Source organism: Nyctereutes procyonoides, unplaced genomic scaffold, assembly GCF_905146905.1.
Source record: "Nyctereutes procyonoides isolate TBG_1078 unplaced genomic scaffold, NYPRO_anot_genome, whole genome shotgun sequence".
In the NCBI taxonomy this organism is placed as follows: Eukaryota; Metazoa; Chordata; class Mammalia; order Carnivora; family Canidae; genus Nyctereutes; species Nyctereutes procyonoides.
Genome location: NW_026575036.1, coordinates 11,193,738 through 11,215,899, shown reverse-complemented (window position 1 = coordinate 11,215,899; position 22,162 = coordinate 11,193,738). Strand labels below are relative to the sequence as shown.

The window sequence follows — 22,162 nt, the reverse complement described above, 5'->3', positions numbered from 1 at the left end:
AAACTCTTATCAGTTGAAAGATATTTTCTTCCACTTCTGATGATAATATTTCATGTCTCCAGGCTTCTATTGCTGCTGTTGAGATGTTTGCCATCTGTTGAATAGTGGTGCTTTAATTCTGAAAATAATTAAGTATATGTTAAACCTTATTATTGCCTCAATATCTGTTAATTTCTTTTCTATGTTTTCCATACCTGGGACTTTGTGCTGAATTTGAGTAATTTCTTTAGACACATATGCATCTCTCTTTAAATATGTCTTGTCTGCAGTTTACCTACTGATTTTTTATTTCAGTAATTTTTTTTCATACCTGCAATTTGATTTTTATTTTTAAAGATTTTTTAAAAAAGATTTTATTTATTTATTCATGAGAGAGAGAGAGAGAGAGAGAGAGAGAGAGAGAGAGAGAGAGAGGCAGACACACAGGCAGAGGAGAAGCAGGCTCCACGCAGGGAGCCCGATGTGGGACTCGATCCCAGATCTCCAGGATCAGGCCCCAGGCTGAAGGTGGCGCTAAACTGCTGAGCCACCGGGCTGCCCTGCAATTCGATTTTTAAAACAATCTTTTTGGTCATTTTTTAAATCATCTTTTGTTGCTTGCTAATTTTTGTGATTCCATATGGGTATTTTCTAGACTACATATAGTAATTCCAGGATCAGAAGCACTAGGGAATTTCTTATAATTCTCATTCATGTTACTTGTTACCTTATATAATTGGTTGTCTTTGATTATGAGACCATATTTTTTTTTAATAGACTTTATTTTTAGAGCAGTTTTAGGTTTAGAGAAAAGTTGTGCACAAGGTGCAATGAATTTCCATATACTCTCCCCATTTTCATATTACCAACATCTTATAGTAATGTGGTACATTTCTTGCAATGGATAAGCCAATATTGATACATTACTATGTACTAAACTCCATAGTTTACTTTAGGTTCCACTATTTGTATTGTACAATTCTATGAGTTTTGACAAATACAATATCGTAATGTCACACACAGCATCATACAGACTGGTTTCACTGTCCTGAAAATCCTCTGTGCTCTTCCTATTTGTCCTTCCCTTGTAAGCTCCTGAGTCCTGGAAAATGCTGATCTTTTTTCCGGTCTCTATAGTTTTGCATTCTCCAGAATGTTGTATGGCCTAATGGTTATGTAACTTTTGCAGACTGGCTTCTTTCATTTAGCAATACATTAGAGGCTCTTGTATATCCTTTTGTAACTTGCTAACTCATTTCTTTTTATCACTGAATAACACCTGATTGTTGGATGTACAGCAGCTTATCCATCACGTCTTGAAGGACATCTTGGTTGCTTCCAGTTTGGGCCCATCATAAATAAGGCTGCTATAAATATTAGAGTGTTGGTTTTGAGCTATTGTGTTTTTTTTACTTAGGCATGAGGGTTGAAATTGGGTATGTTTTCCTTAGAGTATTTGTGATTACCTTGGTCTATTGCCCGGGGTCCCTGCTACCCTGAGACCATGATGCTTTCTTCTCCTACATCTGTCTGAAGGCAGGAATCTCAGGTTTAGCTCTCTGAATTTGATATTTGCTTAGAACAGACTTCATCTCTGAATTGCTGGCATTTACCTTCAGAAAACCTTATCATGGTGTCTTGAAGTTTAGAGTTCTGATTTGGCTTCAGCTGACTTTTTCTTTTTCTTTTTTGTAGATGGGTGGTGGAGTTTTGGACTCCTTTGTTTTCTGTGAGCCCAGAAATGTACTTAAGATAGATTCTTTATCTAGGATGTAGCTGGTGTGTCATAGGAGGGCCATTTGCAGTTTTCTGGTGGCTACTCTTGCAGGAGTCCATGGAAATGTATTTACTTAGACATTTAGTAATTTAAAAAAATATTATGAACTTAGATTCTTTGGAACTTTGTATGTGTCATTCCTCTGAGGATTTATGTGTAATCCAGAGGAAATGTCATTTGCTTCTGTGACATTGGATTGCTATACTTTTTGTAACCATGTTAAACAGTGTTTTGGGCTTGGGATCTTTGAAGCCCCTTTATTTGTGGGAATTCTAATCCCAAATCTTAAGTGAAAGTGGACTTGTCTTTGTATTCAGGAGAATTCTTCTCCTTTTTTTTTTTTTTGGCTTTGACCAAGTCAAGGCTAAGCCAGGTACCCCTTTGTTCTTCTGTAGACCATATCTTTTCCTGGCTTATTCTGGATATCTCCTCTAGGGATTTATGGTTCCAAGGCACCTCATCTTGCTTGGGATTCAGGCTTTGTTTTTTTCCCATTGTGTGTGTGGGGGACATAATCAAACTCAGTATCCAGTTTATCAGATATGGACACATGCCCTCAGGGCTGGTTCTGCTTGAATCCAGTGCTTGACTACTGCTTGGAAATTTTGATGAATTTTTGTTTCTGGCCTCCATTTATTTCCTTTTCTTTAATAAAAAGGGATTTTTAAACTAAAAAAACGATATTTAAAAGATTTTATCTATCACTCTTAGATGCTGTATACTTGGAGAGGTTTCTCTGCAATTTTATTTTGTCATATTTGACAGTTCTGAAGTTTCCTTTGAAGTCTTAAAGACTTCTTCAGATTCTTCTTTATTTTGAGCCCACATATTTATCCTTTTAATGTCTCTTTACTGTTTCTGGGTTTGAAGCAATGTGGACCATATCTGAACCACCTCTATTTGATTTCTGTTGTGTCTCTCTAGAGCAAAATCCTTCTTTTAAACATTCTGCCTAGAGTATAATTTTGGTTCCTTCACCATTATGCCATTGTAAGCCTCTGTACACACCTGAACTTCTCATTTCCTTTCTTATTCCCTTTTGATACCTGTAATCAGATCTAATGTTTGAGATATGCCGCTTGCCTCAAAGAATGAACACATAGAAAAGAATATGACAAAATGTCTGATTAAATACTGACCTATGTGGTGAGATGAGGGAGGAATCAGTGTGGGCTTGAGGACCTGGCGAAGGCTTCACTATTCTGAAGGGTTGGGAGGATTTATTTAGCTAATGTATTTAAGAGTAATAAGAGAATCAGAGTTCAACAAGAATAAGTGGCTTGTATATGAAGTGTCTGGAAATTGGGAGCCTCTGATAATTAAGTTATCTTGCAAAATTTAGTCTGGCAGAGCAAGAGACTAAAGGTGGGGACCAAGTAGGAGCCTCTTGCTTAAATTGAGTTGTGAAGTTATGCAAGCATGAACTAGGGTGGCAGCAGTAGAAACATATGCAAATAGGTAGATTGAGAAGCCAGGAAGATGGTACATTTATAATAGTTGAATATAAGGAGAAAAAGGTGAGAAACTACAAAGTTGCTGACTTGTACACAGCCAAATAATCTACACTTTGCAATGAACCAACTGCCAAAGATAGTGACAATTTATTGTAAACAGGATGAAATATGTCACAATGTCAATGGCAACAGCCAGTAGCAGGCAGCATGCACTCTAGCAGGCCAATACAGATAATACTCCTTTGTTGTATAGTGAATCTTTACAAAGGCTCTAAACACAGAATGATTAGCATTGTTTTAAAACAGATCATAATGGTCTAACTTTGTGCCTGCTTAGATATCAGAAGACCAGATAACATTAATGTGATTTTCTTAAATGTGATTCTTCATCTTCGCAATAAAAAATCTTTCCTTTAACAAAAATTTTTTTTTCTCGATGATAGGTTCTCTTTACTCTGGGCAATAAATATGAATGGACAATGTGTCTACTAATACTGACAAGTCTCAGCATATGATCCAAAATTATCCTAATACGAGGCGTTGGTGGTATAGTGGTGAGCATAGCTGCCTTCCAAAATTATCCTAATACTGTACTTGATCTCTTATAAATAGGGAGGAGGATGGGATGGATTTGGTCATCTAGTAAGCCTACTGCAACCTTGGCACCTATGAACTTTATTACCTGTTATATATGATATATATATATATATTTATTAAACTTATCTTCCCGGGCATTGAAAGACTGTACCATCCTTGTTGAAAGATTAAAGGCTAGAGTATAACAATTTGACGGTATCAGTAGCATTGTTAATTCATCACATTCAAAAGGTGTTGAATTCTAAATAGAGAAAGAAAAGATTAACTCAGAAAATCATATCTGAATGGGTTAAGTCAGGATTACCATTTATGTTCATACACCTCTTTATTAAGGGTTGAGAAGCTGGTCACTTGGGTACCATAGCATTTCTTTCTTTTTTTTATTTATTCATGAGACACACACACAGAGAGAGAGAGAGAGAGAGAGGCAGAGACACAGGCAGAGGGAGAAGCAGGCTCCATGCAGGGAGCTCCATGCGGGACTCGATCCCGGGAGTCCAGGATCACATCCCTGGTGGAAGGCAGGCGCTAAACCGCTGAGCCACCCAGGGATCCCCTACCATAGCATTTCTAAGAGACGTTCCCACTCATGTTATTTATTTTGGCTGTTAATTTTTCTTCACAATAATTCTGTGTCTGTATCTGTATGTCTGTATCTCTATGTTTATTTACTCACCTGTATTTGATTGCCTGCTTCTTTTTTTGAAGCTTACTTATACTCTCACTGATCTGGAGTCTAATGTTTGAGCTGCTTATCTAGTTTCTACTTTAGGGACTTTTTAGGGTTTTTGATTGGTTCTTTTTCACATCCATGCATTCTAGATTCATATCTGCCTGCTTAACTTCATATTTTTTTTGTTCTTTTAATGGATTTGAAATGTAAGGAATGGAATTAACTGAAAAATGTCCTTGGGAGCTCACTCTGGATTATATAGACAACAAGCTGGCTGGACTGTTTGTGGGGGTCAGGGTGTGGAGTGTGGGAGGCAGTGTCTTTTCTTCTGAAAGGCTGTACAGCAGTTTGGCTTCTGATGGGATCTGTGGCTTCTACTCAGCAGGAGCTGTCCAATTTCTGAGGGCTCCATAGCTGGTGTTCCTGATAAATTCCTATAAACAATGGGCATCTAAATCCAGACAGCCTACTGCCTACTGCCCAAGAAGTTTGTGTGTACCTTCATTGGTAGGCTGCTCTCACACTTGCCCCATAAGAAGTTACTACAAGGTGGGGGGGTCGGAGCAGGTACTCAGAAATCTAGAGCCATGCTGGTGTTCAGCAGAGCACCCAGCACCTACTGTGGGATGATGGAAGGATGGGGAACACATGCCTTCTCTTGTTGGCACTTGGCTTGTAGTGTCCCCTATTCTCAATCAGGCTATGCTTTATTTTATCTTATTTATTTTTTATATTTTTTAAGATTTTATTTATTTATTTATTCATGAGAAACACACACACACACACACACACACACACACACACACACACACACATACACACAGAAGCAGAGACCTAGGCAGAGGGAGAAGCAGGCTCCATGCAGGAAGCCTGACGGGGGACTTGATCCCAGCACTCTGGGATCATGCCCTGAGCCAAAGGCAGACTCTCAACCACCTCAAGCTATCCTTTATCTATGCTAAGTGACACTGTGGAGTCAACCTGAGCATGTGACAACCACAGAGGGGTCCACATGGTGTGAGAGACATTATTCCTCACTTTATCTCTGTGATTACTTTAAACAGACTTAAAAGTCCTTGAAGATTTCTTGACTGTTTGCATTTCACTGGGAATCTTATACTCTCATTATTGAGATTTCTTGTTGTCTTAGCATTAACTTTCCTCATAGGTATTTGGGTTTCATGCAGATTTATCTTAGTGAGAGAATGAATTTAATTCCTTCCTTTCTTCTCTCCCTCCTTTGCTTTACTTCCCTCCATTGCTTTTTCTCTATTTTTTTCTAGGCATACCTTCCTTGTCTCATCATGATTTTCTGTTACCTCCATAGGCTGTTATTATTTTTTTAATTTTTAAAATTTATTTTAGTTTTTTGAGAGAGAGCATGCATGAGCAGGGGAGGGAGGGTAGGGGCAAAGAGAGAATCTTAAGCAGGTTCCATACCCAGCGTGGAGCCCTACTTGTGCTCGATCTCATGGCCCTGAGATCATGACCTGTGTCAAAATCAAGAATCAGACACTGAACTGAGCCACCCACGTGCCCCATTCTATTATTTTTTAAAAGCAAAAACTGGTTTCCATTTTTTGCCTGCCACTTCTGATCTTTTTCCTTTGATAAAGGAAGCCGGCAAGAAGGCAGATCCCTCTAGAAGAATATCTGCAGAGAAAAAGTGCTTTCCCAAGTGTTAGTACTTTGATTCTGCACAGCGAGGATAATAGTTCTACATAAACTTTGTTTCTTCAGCAAAACTTATGATTGACTAACTCTTGACAAAAGCAACTGGTAGAATGTTTAACCTTCATGGCTTGGTACACAGATGGAGTCCGTGTGCTTTCAACAGAACATTCCTACATGACCTAATCATTGATGGACACTGTGGTAATGGCATGAAGAACTTTAACCATTAATTTTGGAGCAGGCTTTCCTGAATTTTCCTATTCTGAGATTTGTTCTCTTATCTCTGTTTTTTTTTTTTAAATTTTTGCCTCAGACTTCATTGTATATTGATTTCATTTGTTTATATAACATTACATATCCCAGTCCTTTGCCTCTGAGCAAATGCTGATGAAGGTGATTGCTATAGATGAGTGTCATAAAAATAAGTCCTTTCACAGGACATACATCTGAAAGCTAATTTTTGATTTTGAGCCAAATGCTCCTTTTACACATCCTCATTCTATTTGGTTGCCATGCAAATTCTTAAATGTAGTGTTTGTACCTCCTGAATTTACTTCTTTAAATTACTTACACTATAAGAATCTTTTCCTTTCTTGTCCTTTGGCCTACATTTAAAATTACTGCTGTTTTATGATAAATTTAGTATTTCTCTTCTTGTTATAAAAACAGTTGCTGTCTCACTAATTTTTCTTCCACTTTGCCTTTTGTTTTCAATTTAATTTGTTAGTGAGGATTCTAAGTTCCTATATGGTTTCTTTTCCTCAGCAGAGGGCTTATAAGAAAATTATAGAAGTTGATTCAGTCACATCAGAGCATGCAGATGTCATTAGACCAGGCATTAATATTTCTGTAATGATTGCTTGTTAAAGAGAGAGTCTAAAAAAAGGTGCTGATGCCTTTCTCGTAGATTCTGTATGGACAACATCCTTTTCACAGCTGTATTAGGGAGTGTTGTGATATGATCGTCACTGGGGAAGCTTCTTTTACCTAACATATCAGGTATCAGACACAGTCTCTAAGGGCTCTATTATATTGCCGTTTTCATTTCCTGTACAGTGCTTTGTTATTCTGTGTCACCCTGCTGACTAGAGAGTTGCCTATCCTTTCTATGTTTCCATATATAATACTGGTGAGGATTACATAAAGAAGTATTATATATTATATAAAGTATTATAAAAAATTGTTGTATGTTCCTGTACTGTAATGGGTTCCTGCTGCAATTTTATGAAAACAACTATGAGTTAACATTGAATATACTCATCATCAATATATTCCCTCTTTTCCTAATACACTCTAGTGGCACACCCTTTTTTGGTACCTTATTTATCAGAGATACAGGTGGTTGAGAGACTTGAGATGTTTCCTAGGACATCTGATTAAACATCATCAAATACTAATTAAAATGATGTCAAGCGAGTCAGAATATTGCATTTGTCTTGAGACAAAGGGAGAGGAAAACAGGTTTGGGGTAAGGTTAGGAATATGTTTTTACTCTCTAGAAAGGAAAGTATTTGGGCTTGAGCTGAGGGAAGTCTGGAGGGAAGTTACCTGCCAGAAATGGTGGACACCATCTCTTCTGCACATTGTAGATCTTGGGCTAAGCAGCCTTAGATGCCAAATAGGGGAAGCAGAGACTGTTAACCATGACCCCATATTTGTCCAAATTATCTTTGCATACAAGATCAGATAAGTAGATCTAGGGTGATTTTAGGGCTCTGCAACCCTCTAGGTATCTTCCTAAATGACTGGTATATGATGTCACTCTTAGATGAGAGAGAGAAAAAAATATCATTCCACAGTGAGGTTATCATTCAGTTATCTGAAGGAAGTAATATTTCTTATGAAGAGCTTCAACTAAATTATAATCTAATTGGTGAATCAAATATAAAAGATGGATTATTGCATTTTCATTCATGTTTTGGAAGAATATGGGAAGGGAAAAGGAAGGCTTTTGACATCCAAATTTGGGAAGATGGTGATTGGTAAGTGATGCCACTGATGGAGTTGAATAATGGTTACAGGAAGAGAAGGCTAGGGATACAGATGGTGAGCAGAATGCTTTGCAGTCTTGCTAACTTGACAACATTGCTGAGGAAGGACATCCCTTGACTTCACTGGGGTGGGGACAAAGAGAAGGCATGCACTGAGCTATTTTAATCATGCAGCTGCAGATGCAGGCAGTTCTACATTGTAGGATTTGGAACGTCTTTTTTTTTTTTTTTAATAAGCATTGCCCTTGTTTAAATTAAGGAGCCAGATCCCATTAATTGGTGCCAATATTTAGTTCACCATATAGCTCATACAGTATCACCTTTATGATTTTTGCTACTCGTATAAAAAAGTCTGCTTGACTGATGCAAAATAAATTTGGGGGTGGGTAGCTATATTCAGAACCAGTATTTGTTTAGGTATTCACTCTTTGTGTCTCTGCCTAGAACTCTGTTACCCATCCAATTTCTGGACTCTTCTAGAAATATCTAGACCCTTCTAAACTATTCTTGCTATATTGTTTTGAAACCTACCACTTTATGTTGCAGTAAATGCTATGCAATTAAAAATCTAACTGCCTCTATGAAATCACTGAACTAAGCAGTTTCCTATATTCCATTAGAGGAAATAAGGTCAAATTCTTCCAGATGATAGGAAATAATAATAATAAAGTGCAAATGCTTTTGGAGTGCCATATCTATTCTTCATCACTGTTATCAGAAAGATAATTTGGGTATTTACTATATGCACAGCACTGTTCTCAGTGTTACACGTTTTTTTTTTTTTTTGGAGCCTGCTTTGCTCTGGGACTTGGCATAAGTTACACTTCTGCATTTTGTACTTCACTAAAATTTTGACATTAGGACGAAGACAGGGCTTTGTAGATTTGGCCAATGATCTAAGATCAAAGTTACATAAAATATAAAAAATATAATCACTCTTTGCCCTTTCTGGAGGAAAACTTTTGGAACACCTTTACTTACTTATTTTATTTTGGCATCAAAATAAAATAAAACCTAACCATAATTATGTAGTTTACATATTTCTTAAATTCCCCTGATCTGCTTTGGAATCATCCAGATGTTCTGTAGGTTAATATTTTTGTTCCGTTTAATTACATTGAATTATTTTCTGAAATTAAAAGGGGCTGCTTATTGAATTCTCCAGTGATGCCTACTTTTGTTGACTGCTGGCAATTTTAAATTAAAATAATTATTCTTCATAATTCCCATACTTATGGAGTTTAGAATTGCCTGTATCTTCTGGGCTGTACTAAAGAGCATAGCTTTTTGTAATGCAGTACATTTTGCCTGAGATTACTTTTCTTAGAACAAGACAGTTGCTTTTTCTTCAGGTCATTGTTTGAAAAATGGACTTAAATATATCTGCCAAAACTTTGCCTGTATTTTCAACTGATTTTTTTTAAAGGTGACATGTAGGGCAGCCCCGGTGGCGCAGCGGTTTAGCGCCGCCTGCAGCCCAGGGCATGATCCTGGAGACCCGGGATCGAGTCCCACGTCAGGCTCTCTGTGTGGTGCCTGCTTCTCCCTCTGCCTCTGCCTCTCTCTCTGTCTCTATTAATAAATAAAATAAAATCTTTAAAAAAAAAAAAATAAAGGTGACATGTATCAGAAACATCTCTTCACTGTAGGAGCTTTGTAAATCTTTAGACTTGGTAATATCTTAATCCTGGTTTATAGTACAAAGTTGGTTTTCTTTAATATTTCTTTTCTTCCAGAAAAAAAAAATGAACATGGCCTTTTAAAATTTCAACCTCTGCCTTTGTGATCAGAAAAAAAGGAAATTTAATTATATTTCTAGCTTTTGCAATTTCTACTTCTCATCAATAATTTTTGCTATCAGATAGAACCCCTATTTATCTCATTCTCTGACCCCCTGGCTTTTTCTATCTACATAGTTTCCATCCATATCAGCACTTGGGCTTCTGCACTGGCTTCCCTTACATATGTAGCTTTATACCTTTTTCTATAACCTTCTAGGATTCACCTAGTGTTTGTTGTCTTGCAGACAACCTCTTGCATTCCTTTTTTCTCTTTTATTTACCTGTGGCGGAGGCTGGACTGCATTCCTTTCCCTCCTAGAATTTGTCAAGATAGATAGGTGACATAATGCTGGACTCCCAACAGTAACACCGTGAATGTTCTCAGCATTCATATTCTTCACTTTTTGCAGTTCCAATTTTGTTGAGTGAAAGCACAAGGTGGTCAGAAAGGTAGAAAATAATCTTGAAGACTATTGTGGCATGATAAAACAGAGAGAGGTTTAAAGAAAATGATAGTGAATTACAGAATCAAATGCTAAATAAAGTGTTGGTCACTATGAGTCATTAGCACATAAAACAGTTTTAATACAGTTTGGTAGAGAGTATTCTTTTGAGAAATCGAGTGGGGCCATAGTCTGAGATGCAGGACTACTTCTTCCAAGGATGGGAAATACTACTGAAAAATCCTTGGTTAGCCTCCACTTAGCCATATTTTTAAAGAGGTGAGAAAGCATCACTAGAGAGCAGAAACCATCCATTTATGCATAGGAAACAGAGATGAAGCAGGGAGGGGAGGCAGGGAAGATGGATTTGAAAAATCCCTGCATCAAAAGTTTTTTTTCCTCTGAGACATAACAGGGAAGGTAAGTGTGTAGATGGTACTGGAATTTCAGGTAGGAAAGAGGCAATATTTGCTTGGACAGAAGCAAAGACAAATACAAAGCTTACTGAGGAGTGGTGATGGGTCACCACCATTCAAGTCACTCTACTTGAAGCCTTGCATCAGAATTCCTTGACTAGTATGGTTAGTTTTGTGTGTTTTTTTTTTCTTTCTTGGTTTCTATTCATTTTGTGATTTGTCATGGAAACCGCTTGGGGCAAATTAAATTACATTGATTGGCTTTGCATATTTGTGCTACTTTTCCCTGAGCTTAGATTGGGGTCCCCTTTAACTGTGAGAACCAACACCATCAACATAGTCAGGAGTTTAGTGTTTTTGACTAAAGTTGGACTTGACATTGATCCCAATGCCATTTTGTACATGTTGTCAGTCAGGAAAGCAATCAGGTCCCACTCTACTAATTGCCCTCTCTCTTGCAACATGCACTGGCTGCTCTTGCCATTCTCTGTACACTATTATGTGTGCTCTTTCTGCAATACTTTTGGCTAAAGGGACTTCTTCACCTAACAAGTGCCCCTTTCCCCCCACACGTCTCTCATACTTAAATAAATAGTTTTCATCTTTCAAGACCTTGGCTTCAACTTGACCTCCTTCATAAAGCTGTCTGAAGATAGAGCTATTCTCTCTCTCTCTCTCTGAATAGTGAATTCTGCTCAATTCAAATCTTTATGTTCATATTTCTCCCAGCTTTTTTTAGTTTGACTATAATTTTCTTGTGGGAAGGACTGCATATCTTATTTCTTTTAGATCCACTCACCTTTGTCTAGTACCAGGTATGTATTAAGTCTTAATAAATGCTCATGTATTAAATTATTTGTAATGTGTTTCATTTTTACCCAGTGATTATAAGAGTTGATATTTAAAATATGTCACTCCCTATATTTGTTTTTTTTATTATACTGCTACAGATAATGGTTGTTACAATGAAATATTTTTAGTGTTTCAGGACCTCTTAATAAGCTTTATTAATTTAGTAATTTGAAATCTTATTTTTAATTTAAATTTTATTTTCCTTTCTTCATTTTCCTGGTTCTGTGCATGCTTGGCTGGCCTTAAGGATGTCATGGTAACCTGGCAGAGAATTCTTGGGTTAAAGTGTTCTTTCCTTCCATCCCTGAAGTGTTTTTTCAGCTGTTATGATATGCTTCTTCACCTTTTTTTTCCCCTGTAGTTTATCCCTGATGATAAAATTACACATTTTTCCCCTGGATTTTTACTATTCCTTCACCTCTAGGCAACATAAAGCAATGATATGTCTGATATATTTAGCATAAGGTTATGTGTAATAACTTTTACTTTTTGACTCATTATTTATTAGTAATACTGCTTATGTTATAATTTGGTTATTATTGGGAAATGGTAATTGGCATGACTTATTCAAGCCAAGGAGCTCTTTATGTGATAAAAAAGTGCAAAGGAAATATTTAATTTGAATAATAAATTACAAAATAATTATAAAACATTTATTATTTATTAAAAAGTAAATATATTTATCACAAAACTACATGTGAGATAAAAATACATACTTGTGTTTGTTTTAGGAATCAAGCATTTTGAGTCCGGTGCAGGATGGAACAAGGAAACCTCAGATTGACAGCAATAAAAGCAATAACTACCGGATTGTAAAGGAGGTTAGCATGTTTCAGATATTTTTATTGGGTTTATATTTGCATGGAAAATAATTTTTGTTTTTGTATTCTATTTAATATCATATTCCTTATATTTAATGCTTTTCTTATTTTTAAAGATTTTGATTAGACTAAGTAAACTCTGTGTACAGAATAAAAAGTGTCGGAATCAACATCAACGATTACTGAAAAACATGGGAGCTCATTCGGTGGTATTGGATCTTCTGAAGATTCCCTATGAAAAGGTTAGTGGTTGGTTACTTTTTTAAAAAAAATTTATTTTGATATGATCTCAAATATATAGCAAAGTTATGAGAATTTTTTCCCTGAACTGCTTGGAAGTCAGTCACCAAATTGATCAGCCCTGAGCCCTTTGGCATGTGGTTCCTACAAAATGGAAGGTCTTCTTTCTGCATAACCGTGTGACTACCTTCCAGCTCAGGAAAGAGCACTGACACTTTCCTGCCACTTAATCCTCAGGTGCTGGTCACATTTCTCTCATCATCTCAACTGTGTCCTGTTTGACAAAAAGACCCGCTTCAGAAATAGGCACTGTTTGGTTGTCATGTCTGTTATCTCCTCATGCTGGAGCTTTTATGACATTGACACTTTTTTTTATTATTTTTTTATTTTTTATTTTTTAATTTTTATTTATTTATGATAGTCACACACAGAGAGAGAGAGAGAGAGAAGGAGAGAGAGAGACAGAGACACAGGCAGAGGGAGAAGCAGGCTCCATGCACCGGGAGCCCGATGTGGGGTTCGATCCTGGGTCTCCAGGATCGCGCCCTGGGCCAAAGGCAGGCGCCAAACCGCTGCGCCACCCAGGGATCCCGACATTGACACTTTTGAAGACAGACCAGCTCTTTTGAAGACTGTTCCTTAATTTGGACCGACTAATGTTTCCTCAGCTATGCATCATTGGCAGGAACATAACAGAAGTGAGGCTAAGTTCTTCCACCACTTCCTATCAGGAGGCACATGATTTTGATTTTGATCTCATTACTCTTGGTGTTTACTTTGATCACTTGATTAAGGTGGTGTCTTCCAGAATTCTCCACTGTGAAGTACTCATTTTCCCTTGGTAATTAATGAGTATTTTGTGATGAGGTTCTTCGAAACTAAGTAAATATCCCATTCTTCATCAAACTTTTGACTTATTTATTTTAATCTGTGTGAACTTTTGGATGCTCATTTTATTCCATCGGTTGCAGTAGGCTTCTCTAATTATCTATGTATTCTTAGATCATCCTCAGTCTGCCCAGTGGCATCCCTTTGAGCTAGCTTCTTTGCCCTCTAACATGCACCTCATTCTTTGAGTAGTTCCTTGGTTTTTGCACATTAAGATGTTTCAGAGTCACCTTGAGTTTCCTTGCTCCAACCCTGCAGTCAGCCCTGGTTGTGTTTGGGAAAGAACGACAAATAGAAGCAAAGTTCTAAGAACTAAGGGTACTTACTGCTTTTGGGGTTTAGTCTTTCTAGGCCTTCTAAGTAGACAAAGCCAGGGAACATATGTGTGTGTGTTGAAATAGCTATTCATTTGTTAATACTGTAAATAGCTAATCTTCCATCACTGCTGCTGCCTACTGCTCCATATGGACACACTCTGCCCCTCATTCAGGCTCTGACAGCCCCAGCGTGGATGCCCTCTTTATTTCCCAGGTGCCACTGTGCCATGCCAGGGCTCTCTGCTGGTGCAGATGTTCTCCTCACTTGGACTTTCACTCCTTGAATGAGATTGCTCCCTGATTCAGCTTACTTTTTAACATGTAAATTTGTAAATTCTACCCTTCCTTAGGTGGCATAATTCATTCTGTGGCATAGAATAAAATAAAAGAATTATTGAAAGGCAACAAAAGTATTAAATCCTCAGCATTGATTATCCAAATGATTTCATCTTTGATATTGTCCCATGCGCATTGCACAAGTGATCAAATCCCTTATATTATGTTTATAGATTCACTCAGTTTTAATAACTGGATTGTTCAGAAACAAAAAATGAATATGAGAAAAATGTCAAAGAAATGTCAAATATCGTAGATCTGGCCCTGGTGTTCTCCTGTGTTGGCCAGCTTTTCAGTGGGAATTGAGTATTCCTATTGCTGAAGTCTCTTTGAGGGTAGTAGATTTTGAATTAAAGTCTCCTATTCTTAAGTTAGGAATGAAGTTTTTGGTGTCATTTACTCATCTAGTTAAATCATCCCTATTTTAAATGTGAGAAAATGGGTCTATTAATGATCTTAGGCTGTTTGTTTAGTTATAGATGACATAAATTATAGACTCTCAAATTAGGAAAAATAGAAAACATTGTTTTTTGAAACTAATACTCAAAACGTAAGTCTGTTTTGTATCTCTGACACTGACTACATGACAAATTGGATAATCAACTACTCAGGAAAAATTTAGATGGTTTCAGTGATATTGTTGAATGACTACTATTTAGAAGAGACCTTGGCATCCTTTGTGAATTTTGAGACTTAGAATTTCTTATTGAGGGATCCCTGGGCCAGCGGTTTAGCGCCTGCCTTCTGCCCAGGGTGTGATCCTGGAGTCCCAGGATTGAGTCAGATTGGGCTCCCTGCAGGGAGTCTGCTTCTCCCTCTGCCTGTGTCCCTGCCTCTCTTCTCTCTCTAATAAATAAAATCTTAAAAAAAAAGAATTTCTTATTTAGATTCCTATAAGTAAATGATAGTGTTATGGGAGTTTGAAAAATGAGAGTGAATAAGAAAAACAACTTACAAGTACATGTGTTCACAAAGAAGGGGACCTAGAAAGATTGGCATATAGAGGATATGAGAAAGCAAAGGGGAAAAGGAAAAAAAAGAGGTGGAAATATACAAGGTAAATAGCAAAAGGCGAGGGTTGGGGGGTGGAATGGTCCCGTTGAGATAAGGTCAGAAATATATCTAAAGAAAGAAATTTACCAGGGGGAGGGGAATAGAGGAAAAGTGAGTGGAGAGAAGAAAGAGACTAGGGACAAGGCAAGAGAATGAGGGATGATGGATGCTGGGAAAAGCAGTAGGAAGGGAAGAGTTTGAGAAAGAAGAGGATCTAGAAGGTAGAGAAAGAGGAGAAAACAAGAAACAGGAAAATCCAGATATGTGGAAATACTGGGAAATAGAGCAAGTCCAAGAGAAGGGAGGGATGAGAAGGATAGGGGTGAAGCCGAGGAGGGAGGGCAGAGAGTAGGGGCCAGAGAGAGGGAGAAAGGCAGGACAGATGAGCTATGGGTGCAGAGGTGGGGAAGGAAGATGCAGCTATGGGCAGACCTGGGAGAATGTAGTGGACAAGCAGAGATGTTGGGGAGAAAGAGAGAAAGCCTGAAACAAAGAGAACAAAGAGGGGTTGAGAGTGGAACAGAACAGGTAGTAGAAGGAGAAATAAAGAGAAGGTGAGAAACATCTAGAAGACAGTGGGGATGGGGGAGGCCAGAGAGGTCACAGGGGAAAGTGTAGAAATAGGGCACACGGGAGGGGGAGAATAACACAGTAGCAGACAGAAAAAGAGTACATGTGGGAAAGAATATACTTTTTCATAATATTTGGTATTATGGTCTATTTGTTTCTCTGTATCATCGCTACTCTTTCACTTACAGAACGATGAAAAGATGAATGAAGTGATGAATCTGGCCCACACATTCCTGCAGAATTTCTGTCGAGGAAATCCCCAGAACCAAGTTCTCCTTCATAAACATCTGAATTTGTTTCTAACTCCTGGGGTAAGTATTTTAGTGACTCCTACTGTTTATAGTGTCTATTAGATTTGTTTTAGCAGCATCGATGAGTGGAATTTTATTAGTCTTTCCCACCTTATCTTTTTCCTTGAAGGAATTCTCTCCCTAAAAGTGCATATGTTTTATTTCCATTAAGGAGACATTCACAGAAACTTGAAATATTACATGAATTTTACCTGCAAGTGACAACTTTCTTTATATGTACATAGTTTAATGTTAGGGAAAAAAAATGTGATAGAACAAAGAACAGCTGCAATGCCATGAGTGAGATAAATGTAGAAAACCCAAAAGTAGAGGTAACTCTGTAAAATGTGCGTCAGTGGATACTAGGGAAGAGCTAACTTTGAGTAATAGATAATTAATCTCAAAAATACCATTGTCAACATGTTGACCTTTATGATAAACTCCTTTTTCCAACTAAATTCCTTTGTGAGCTCCGTGTGCTTTTTTTTCTTTTTTCTTTTTTAAGATTTCATTTATTTATTTCAGAGAGAGTGAGAGTGAGAGAGATCACAGAGGGAGAGGGAGAAGCAGACTCACAGCTGAGCAGGGAGCCCAATGTGGGGCTTGATACCAGGACCCTGAGATCATGACCTGAGCCAAAGGCAGAGACACTTAACTGACTGAGCCACCCAGGCACCCCTAGCTCAGTTTGCTTTTAATGGTGAACGATCTCATTGCATTTTGTAGAAAGCTTGCCCAGGAAACTCACTATGGCTTTGCATAAAATATAAAACTGATCCCAAGCAGGGAAATGAGTCTAAATATTGGAAAATAGAAAATTGATCTTGTCAGAATTACAAGGGCACAATCCTCTCTGCTTAGCTCCTTGAAGCAGAAACCATGCGGCACATCTTCATGAACAATTACCATCTCTGCAATGAGATCAGCGAGAGAGTGGTGCAGCACTTTGTGCACTGCATCGAGACACACGGTCGCCATGTGGAGTACCTGAGGTTCTTGCAAACGATTGTAAAAGCAGATGGCAAATATGTGAAGAAATGCCAGGATATGGTAATGACAGAGGTATGTTTTCAGTTTGCATTTTAACAGCTACACATACATAATGTGCTCATGTATGTGTTTTCTGTTAATCTATAGTGTTTAAAAAAAACCCCACAACATAGGTTTGGAAAATAATTTAGTTCCAGTGACTTAAGCAACAAGTATAGTTTGTTGAAATTTAGTGAAGTAACATACCATTAAGTTGATTGTATAATATTCTGAGTTTACTTTTCTTTTTGATCCTTAATGAATTTGTGTACTTTAATTAGCAAGATTCTATGAAATGTTATAAGTGAGAATGCAAGTGACACATTTTATACTTTTAAGTTTTCAGTATGTAACAGGATGTTTTATTTGTTTTTTTATTATTTTTTAAAGATTTTATTATTTATTCATGAGACACACAGAGACACAGGCAGAGGGAGAAGCAGGCACCATGCAGGGAGCCTGATGTGGGACTCGATCCCAGGACTCCAGGATCATGCCCTGGGCTGAAGGCAGATGCTCAACTGCTGAGCCATTCAGGCGTTCCCTAACAGGATGTTTTAAATTCTGTTTTCCCACTGCCTTTTTTTGCTCTGTTCCTGAAAGATAGAATGGGCATTCTCTGCTACTATTTGCAGAAGGGTTTGAAGAGAATTAAATTAATTAATAGAAATTATCCATCAGTGATTTATGATATGTGCAATCTTAGCTATTTAGAATAAGTTAAAAATTTAAGAAACACAAATGGTTGACGTCCCTCATTTATTTTGCTCTTTTCATTGTGATATTTGACATCAAGCGAGATTTATGCAATGAGTAAGTTACTCACCAGGAACCAACTGGTACTTTGGAGAAATTGAGCCCATTTGGGGAAATCATTGCTCTGTGACCTAATGGTTCTCTAAAGGCCTGTATGGATAAGGCAGCTTTCAACTGAGGCTACCAAACAGTTATATAATAGATTATACTGATATGAGATGATTTTCATAATTATATTCTTTCAATTTGGGAATGAGGGGAGGGGGGCTTATATATTGATATAATGTGAGTTCTTCCTGCCCCATAGATATCTTAAAATTAATTCAGCTTAAAGTCTTGAATTTTTTAATGTAAATTATTAAGCATTTTAAAGAACATTTTAAATTTGTAAAATCTTCCTTTTCCTTATCTACATTTACATTGTAATTGTTCTTCATTGCCTAGAAATGTGGGAACTAATTTGATTTTGTATTGTAATCATCAAGGAAATAATTAAAATGGAAAAGCAGTGAATAAAAATTAGCAAGGTTTATGGTACCGATTAGGGGAAGTGTTTCTATGTGGAAAGAAGTACTTGTAATATTATATTGTGTTGATATATAATACATAATTTGACACATATACATTTTCTTTCAACAAAATGTTCAAAGCAAGCCAGTTGTCTTATTGATTTAAATCTGTTATCAGTTTAAATAAAATAGAGAAAAAATATGTCCCCCAAATATCTCCCATTGGGGTTAGAAAATTGGAACTGATAATTGTCAATTAGACATTATGGAGTTTGAGCAATAAAATTACCACCTGCTGGAATTCTCCACTAAAATTGTATTAACAAAATATGAAGGAAAATGTATATCCTAAAAGCCCCACTTATTCACTTGTTACTCTCTCTTTTTTAAGTTTTCTTTTTCTCTGTTTCTCTCATCTCTGCTTTTACCTCCATTCCTTGCTGGTGCTCATGACACATGGAATTTCCAGATTCTTGTAGAGTGGCGTCTGACTCAAAGAACATGCTTTTTTAATTCTGTCACTATTGAAGGGAGCTGGGGTATTTTACTCTGTTTTGGGAAAATTAGACTTAGGAGACTTCTTATATCTTGACAAATGGCATCTTCCATTTAAAGGAGAGGAAAGTAACTTTCTTGAAATATTCTTTAGGTTTAATTTCAGGGGGTAACTCACTGGTGAATAATTAGCTATCATTTATGCCATTTAATTCTTGTCCTCATCTACCTTTCCCATACTTCCCTGGCTGCTTTTGATAGTATTCATAAGTAATCACTTGGCACCTGACTAAAATCTTTCTCCCATCTTGCCTTGGTAGAGTTCTGCTTTTACAATATATATGTTTTTATGAAGAGATGCATGTGTTTCCAGATAGACCAAACTTTTGGCAGTAGCTGCAAAGGACGAACATTTGGACTGCTATGTAGACTCTCTTATTATCATTTCAGTTGATAAATGGGGGTGAAGATGTGCTGATATTTTACAATGATAGAGCATCATTTCCCATCCTTCTCCATATGATGTGTTCAGAGAGAGACCGAGGGGATGAGAGTGGCCCCTTAGCCTACCACATCACCCTGGTGGAGTTGCTGGCAGCATGCACAGAGGGGAAGAATGTCTACACTGAAATTAAGTGCAATTCCCTTCTGCCCTTGGATGACATAGTGAGGGTGGTGACCCATGATGACTGCATCCCTGAGGTAAGCCTGACAAAAGCTTGGCAGCCACAGAATTGTTATTGATATAAAATGCGTCAGTGCCAGAACTCCCCAAACTATTTATAATGAGATAATGTATTTAGTCAAGAAATTGTACTCAGCTATTTAATTAGGAAAATTCAAAAAAAACATAAAAAGTTTGCTTTTTTAGTTATGCAGGAGCTAGAAAAGATGATCAACTTTTTCAAAGTAGAGTCACTATAGTTTACTGGAAGCTGCTATAGGAATCTCTTAAATTCTAAGTATGGCGATGTGATGAAACTGAGATTTACTTGTAACCTCTGGTATGTTCTTGAGCATGTAATAGATGCTTCATAAATAACTTATGATCGCTGATAGGAGAGGCTAGGATGGTGCAGCAGTATCATCTCTTAGATTTTGTAGGTTTACCTTGCTTTAGGAATAAGTGCATTCTTGGAGATATGGACCTGCGTTTTGCTTTGTTTGCACATCATTTTTTTCCCCTCTGTCCTTGTTTGGCTCTGATAATAGGGAAAAAACTCATTAAAAACTTGTTGTCTGCCAACAGGATTAATGAAGCTTCCAGGAATGTACATTGCAATAATTTCTTTCTTTTCTACTGTTATGGTATATTGTTGCAAAGTTCATAAATGCGTGATGCATTGAATTTGATATAAATCCAGACATTTAAAATCATAGTAACATAGTAACTTAAAACTTGTATTCACCTACTTCACTCCTCTTCATCCTTCATTTCTTGATTCAAACATTACTTCTATAAATAACACTTTCCTGGCCTCCCATAATAGAGTTATAAGAGTCCTCAATTTGAAATTTGGCACTTGAATTTTGCTAACAAATGTCTGTAGCCTTCGCATCCTTTCCCAAGATGATAAACTTGATGAGAGTAGCAACTAGGTTGTCTCTATTTACCATTATATTAGCTGAGCCTAAGTCTATACTTCATAATATGTTTTGAATGAATGAACAAATGAATTAGAAAATGAGTCAGGATCCTGGATCCATTCTAGGATTCTAGCTGTGTGACTGATTCCAGCAGATTATTTAACCTTTCTAATCTTCAATTTCCACAATTTTAAAGTGAAACAATTATAGTATGTATTTGAGAGGATTGCATTAAGTGAGATATTACATATAAAATGCTATAGGTGATTGGCATGTAGCAAACAATGAATAGCTATAAGCTGCTGTCAAGATGATTATGATAATGCACTGAATGGCTCTGATGTCTCCCTACTCTATGTTCAGTTCTTGACATAGACACCCTGTCTACTTTTTGACCTTAGTCAAATAGAGATAAGTACTAAGGTCGTGAAAGCTGGCATTGTACTCCTTATGGTTCTAACTTGGATTCTATGAATCCTTGGAATTATTTAAATGGTTTTGTATATATATATATATATATATACATTTGAGGTGGCTTATAGCATTCATCACTTATTCATTCATTCATTCATTCATTTAGAGAGAGAGAGAGAGCATGTAAGTGTGCAAGATAGGGGGAGGGGCGGTGGGAGAGGGAGAGAATCCCAAGCAGACTCTGCACTGAGCACAGAGCCTGACCCAGGGCTCCATCTCTTGACCCTGAGATCATGGCCTGAACTGAAATCAAGAGTTGGGCATTTAATAGACTGAACCACTCAGATGCCCCTCATCACATTTTCACAAGAAAGAAAAAGAAAGAGAAAAAGAAAGAAAGAAAGACAAAAACTGATCTCCATACTTTAAGAAATACTCTGTGTGGTGAGACTCATCTCAGTCCTTTATGAGGAATTTGATTAAATATGAGAAGGAATGTTACTACATCTTAAAATAATTTTTTTGTAAACTGTGAGCTTATTTCTTCTCAGAAATAGTAATTTAAATATTTCTGAGTGGCAATAAAGTATTATTTAATCAACACATTTAAGCATTAGATTAGACGTCTCTTGATTGCAAAAGACAGAAACCGAACTTAAAGGATTTAAATAAAAAAAGGGAGTTTTATTGGCTCCTGTATTTGGGAATTTGAAGGATAGTTGTTCTGATGAATCAGGAGGTTCAAATAATGTCAGAATTCTTTCCATCTTTTGTCTCCTTTTCCTTTGTGGTTCTTCTTTCTCTCCTGAGAATAATTGTTGTTCAGTCACCTGCAGAAGATGGGTTCTTGGGGTTCAAGTTTACCTTGTTCCACTTTAGTAATGAGAGAGAGAGAGAGAATGATAAAGAGAGAGAGGGACAGAAGGACAGAGACAGAGAGAAGGAGAGGGGAGGGAGAGGAAGGAAGACAGGAAAGGAGCACATCTGACTCTCAGAGTCTCAACTAAGTCAAGTGTTCTTCCGTATACCAGTCTCTGGGCACAGGGGAATGGGCTATTAGATCAGGGCCTGGAGCATTTTAGCAAAAGAAGGGAAATGGGAACGCTTTCTAGGTCTACATAAAACATGCTATCATCCACGATAGTGATTAACACAGATTTTACTTAACTTTTCATATTTAATATTTGAAAATGAACGATGAAGAAAATTCACTTTCTTAT

At 37.2% G+C, this 22,162-nt stretch overlaps 1 protein-coding gene across 1 annotated transcript in view; it reads left to right on the top strand.

Annotated features, from left to right (window-relative positions):
* The window catches only part of ITPR2 (inositol 1,4,5-trisphosphate receptor type 2), a 469,109-nt gene that overhangs the window by 192,242 nt on the left and 254,705 nt on the right, over positions 1-22,162 (top strand). Inside the window, exons 27-31 of the mRNA XM_055318489.1 lie at positions 12,369-12,458; positions 12,575-12,700; positions 16,051-16,173; positions 17,014-17,214; positions 19,392-19,643. Coding sequence (XP_055174464.1) covers positions 12,369-12,458; positions 12,575-12,700; positions 16,051-16,173; positions 17,014-17,214; positions 19,392-19,643 — 792 coding nt within the window. The remainder of the gene's footprint in view (positions 1-12,368; positions 12,459-12,574; positions 12,701-16,050; positions 16,174-17,013; positions 17,215-19,391; positions 19,644-22,162) is intronic.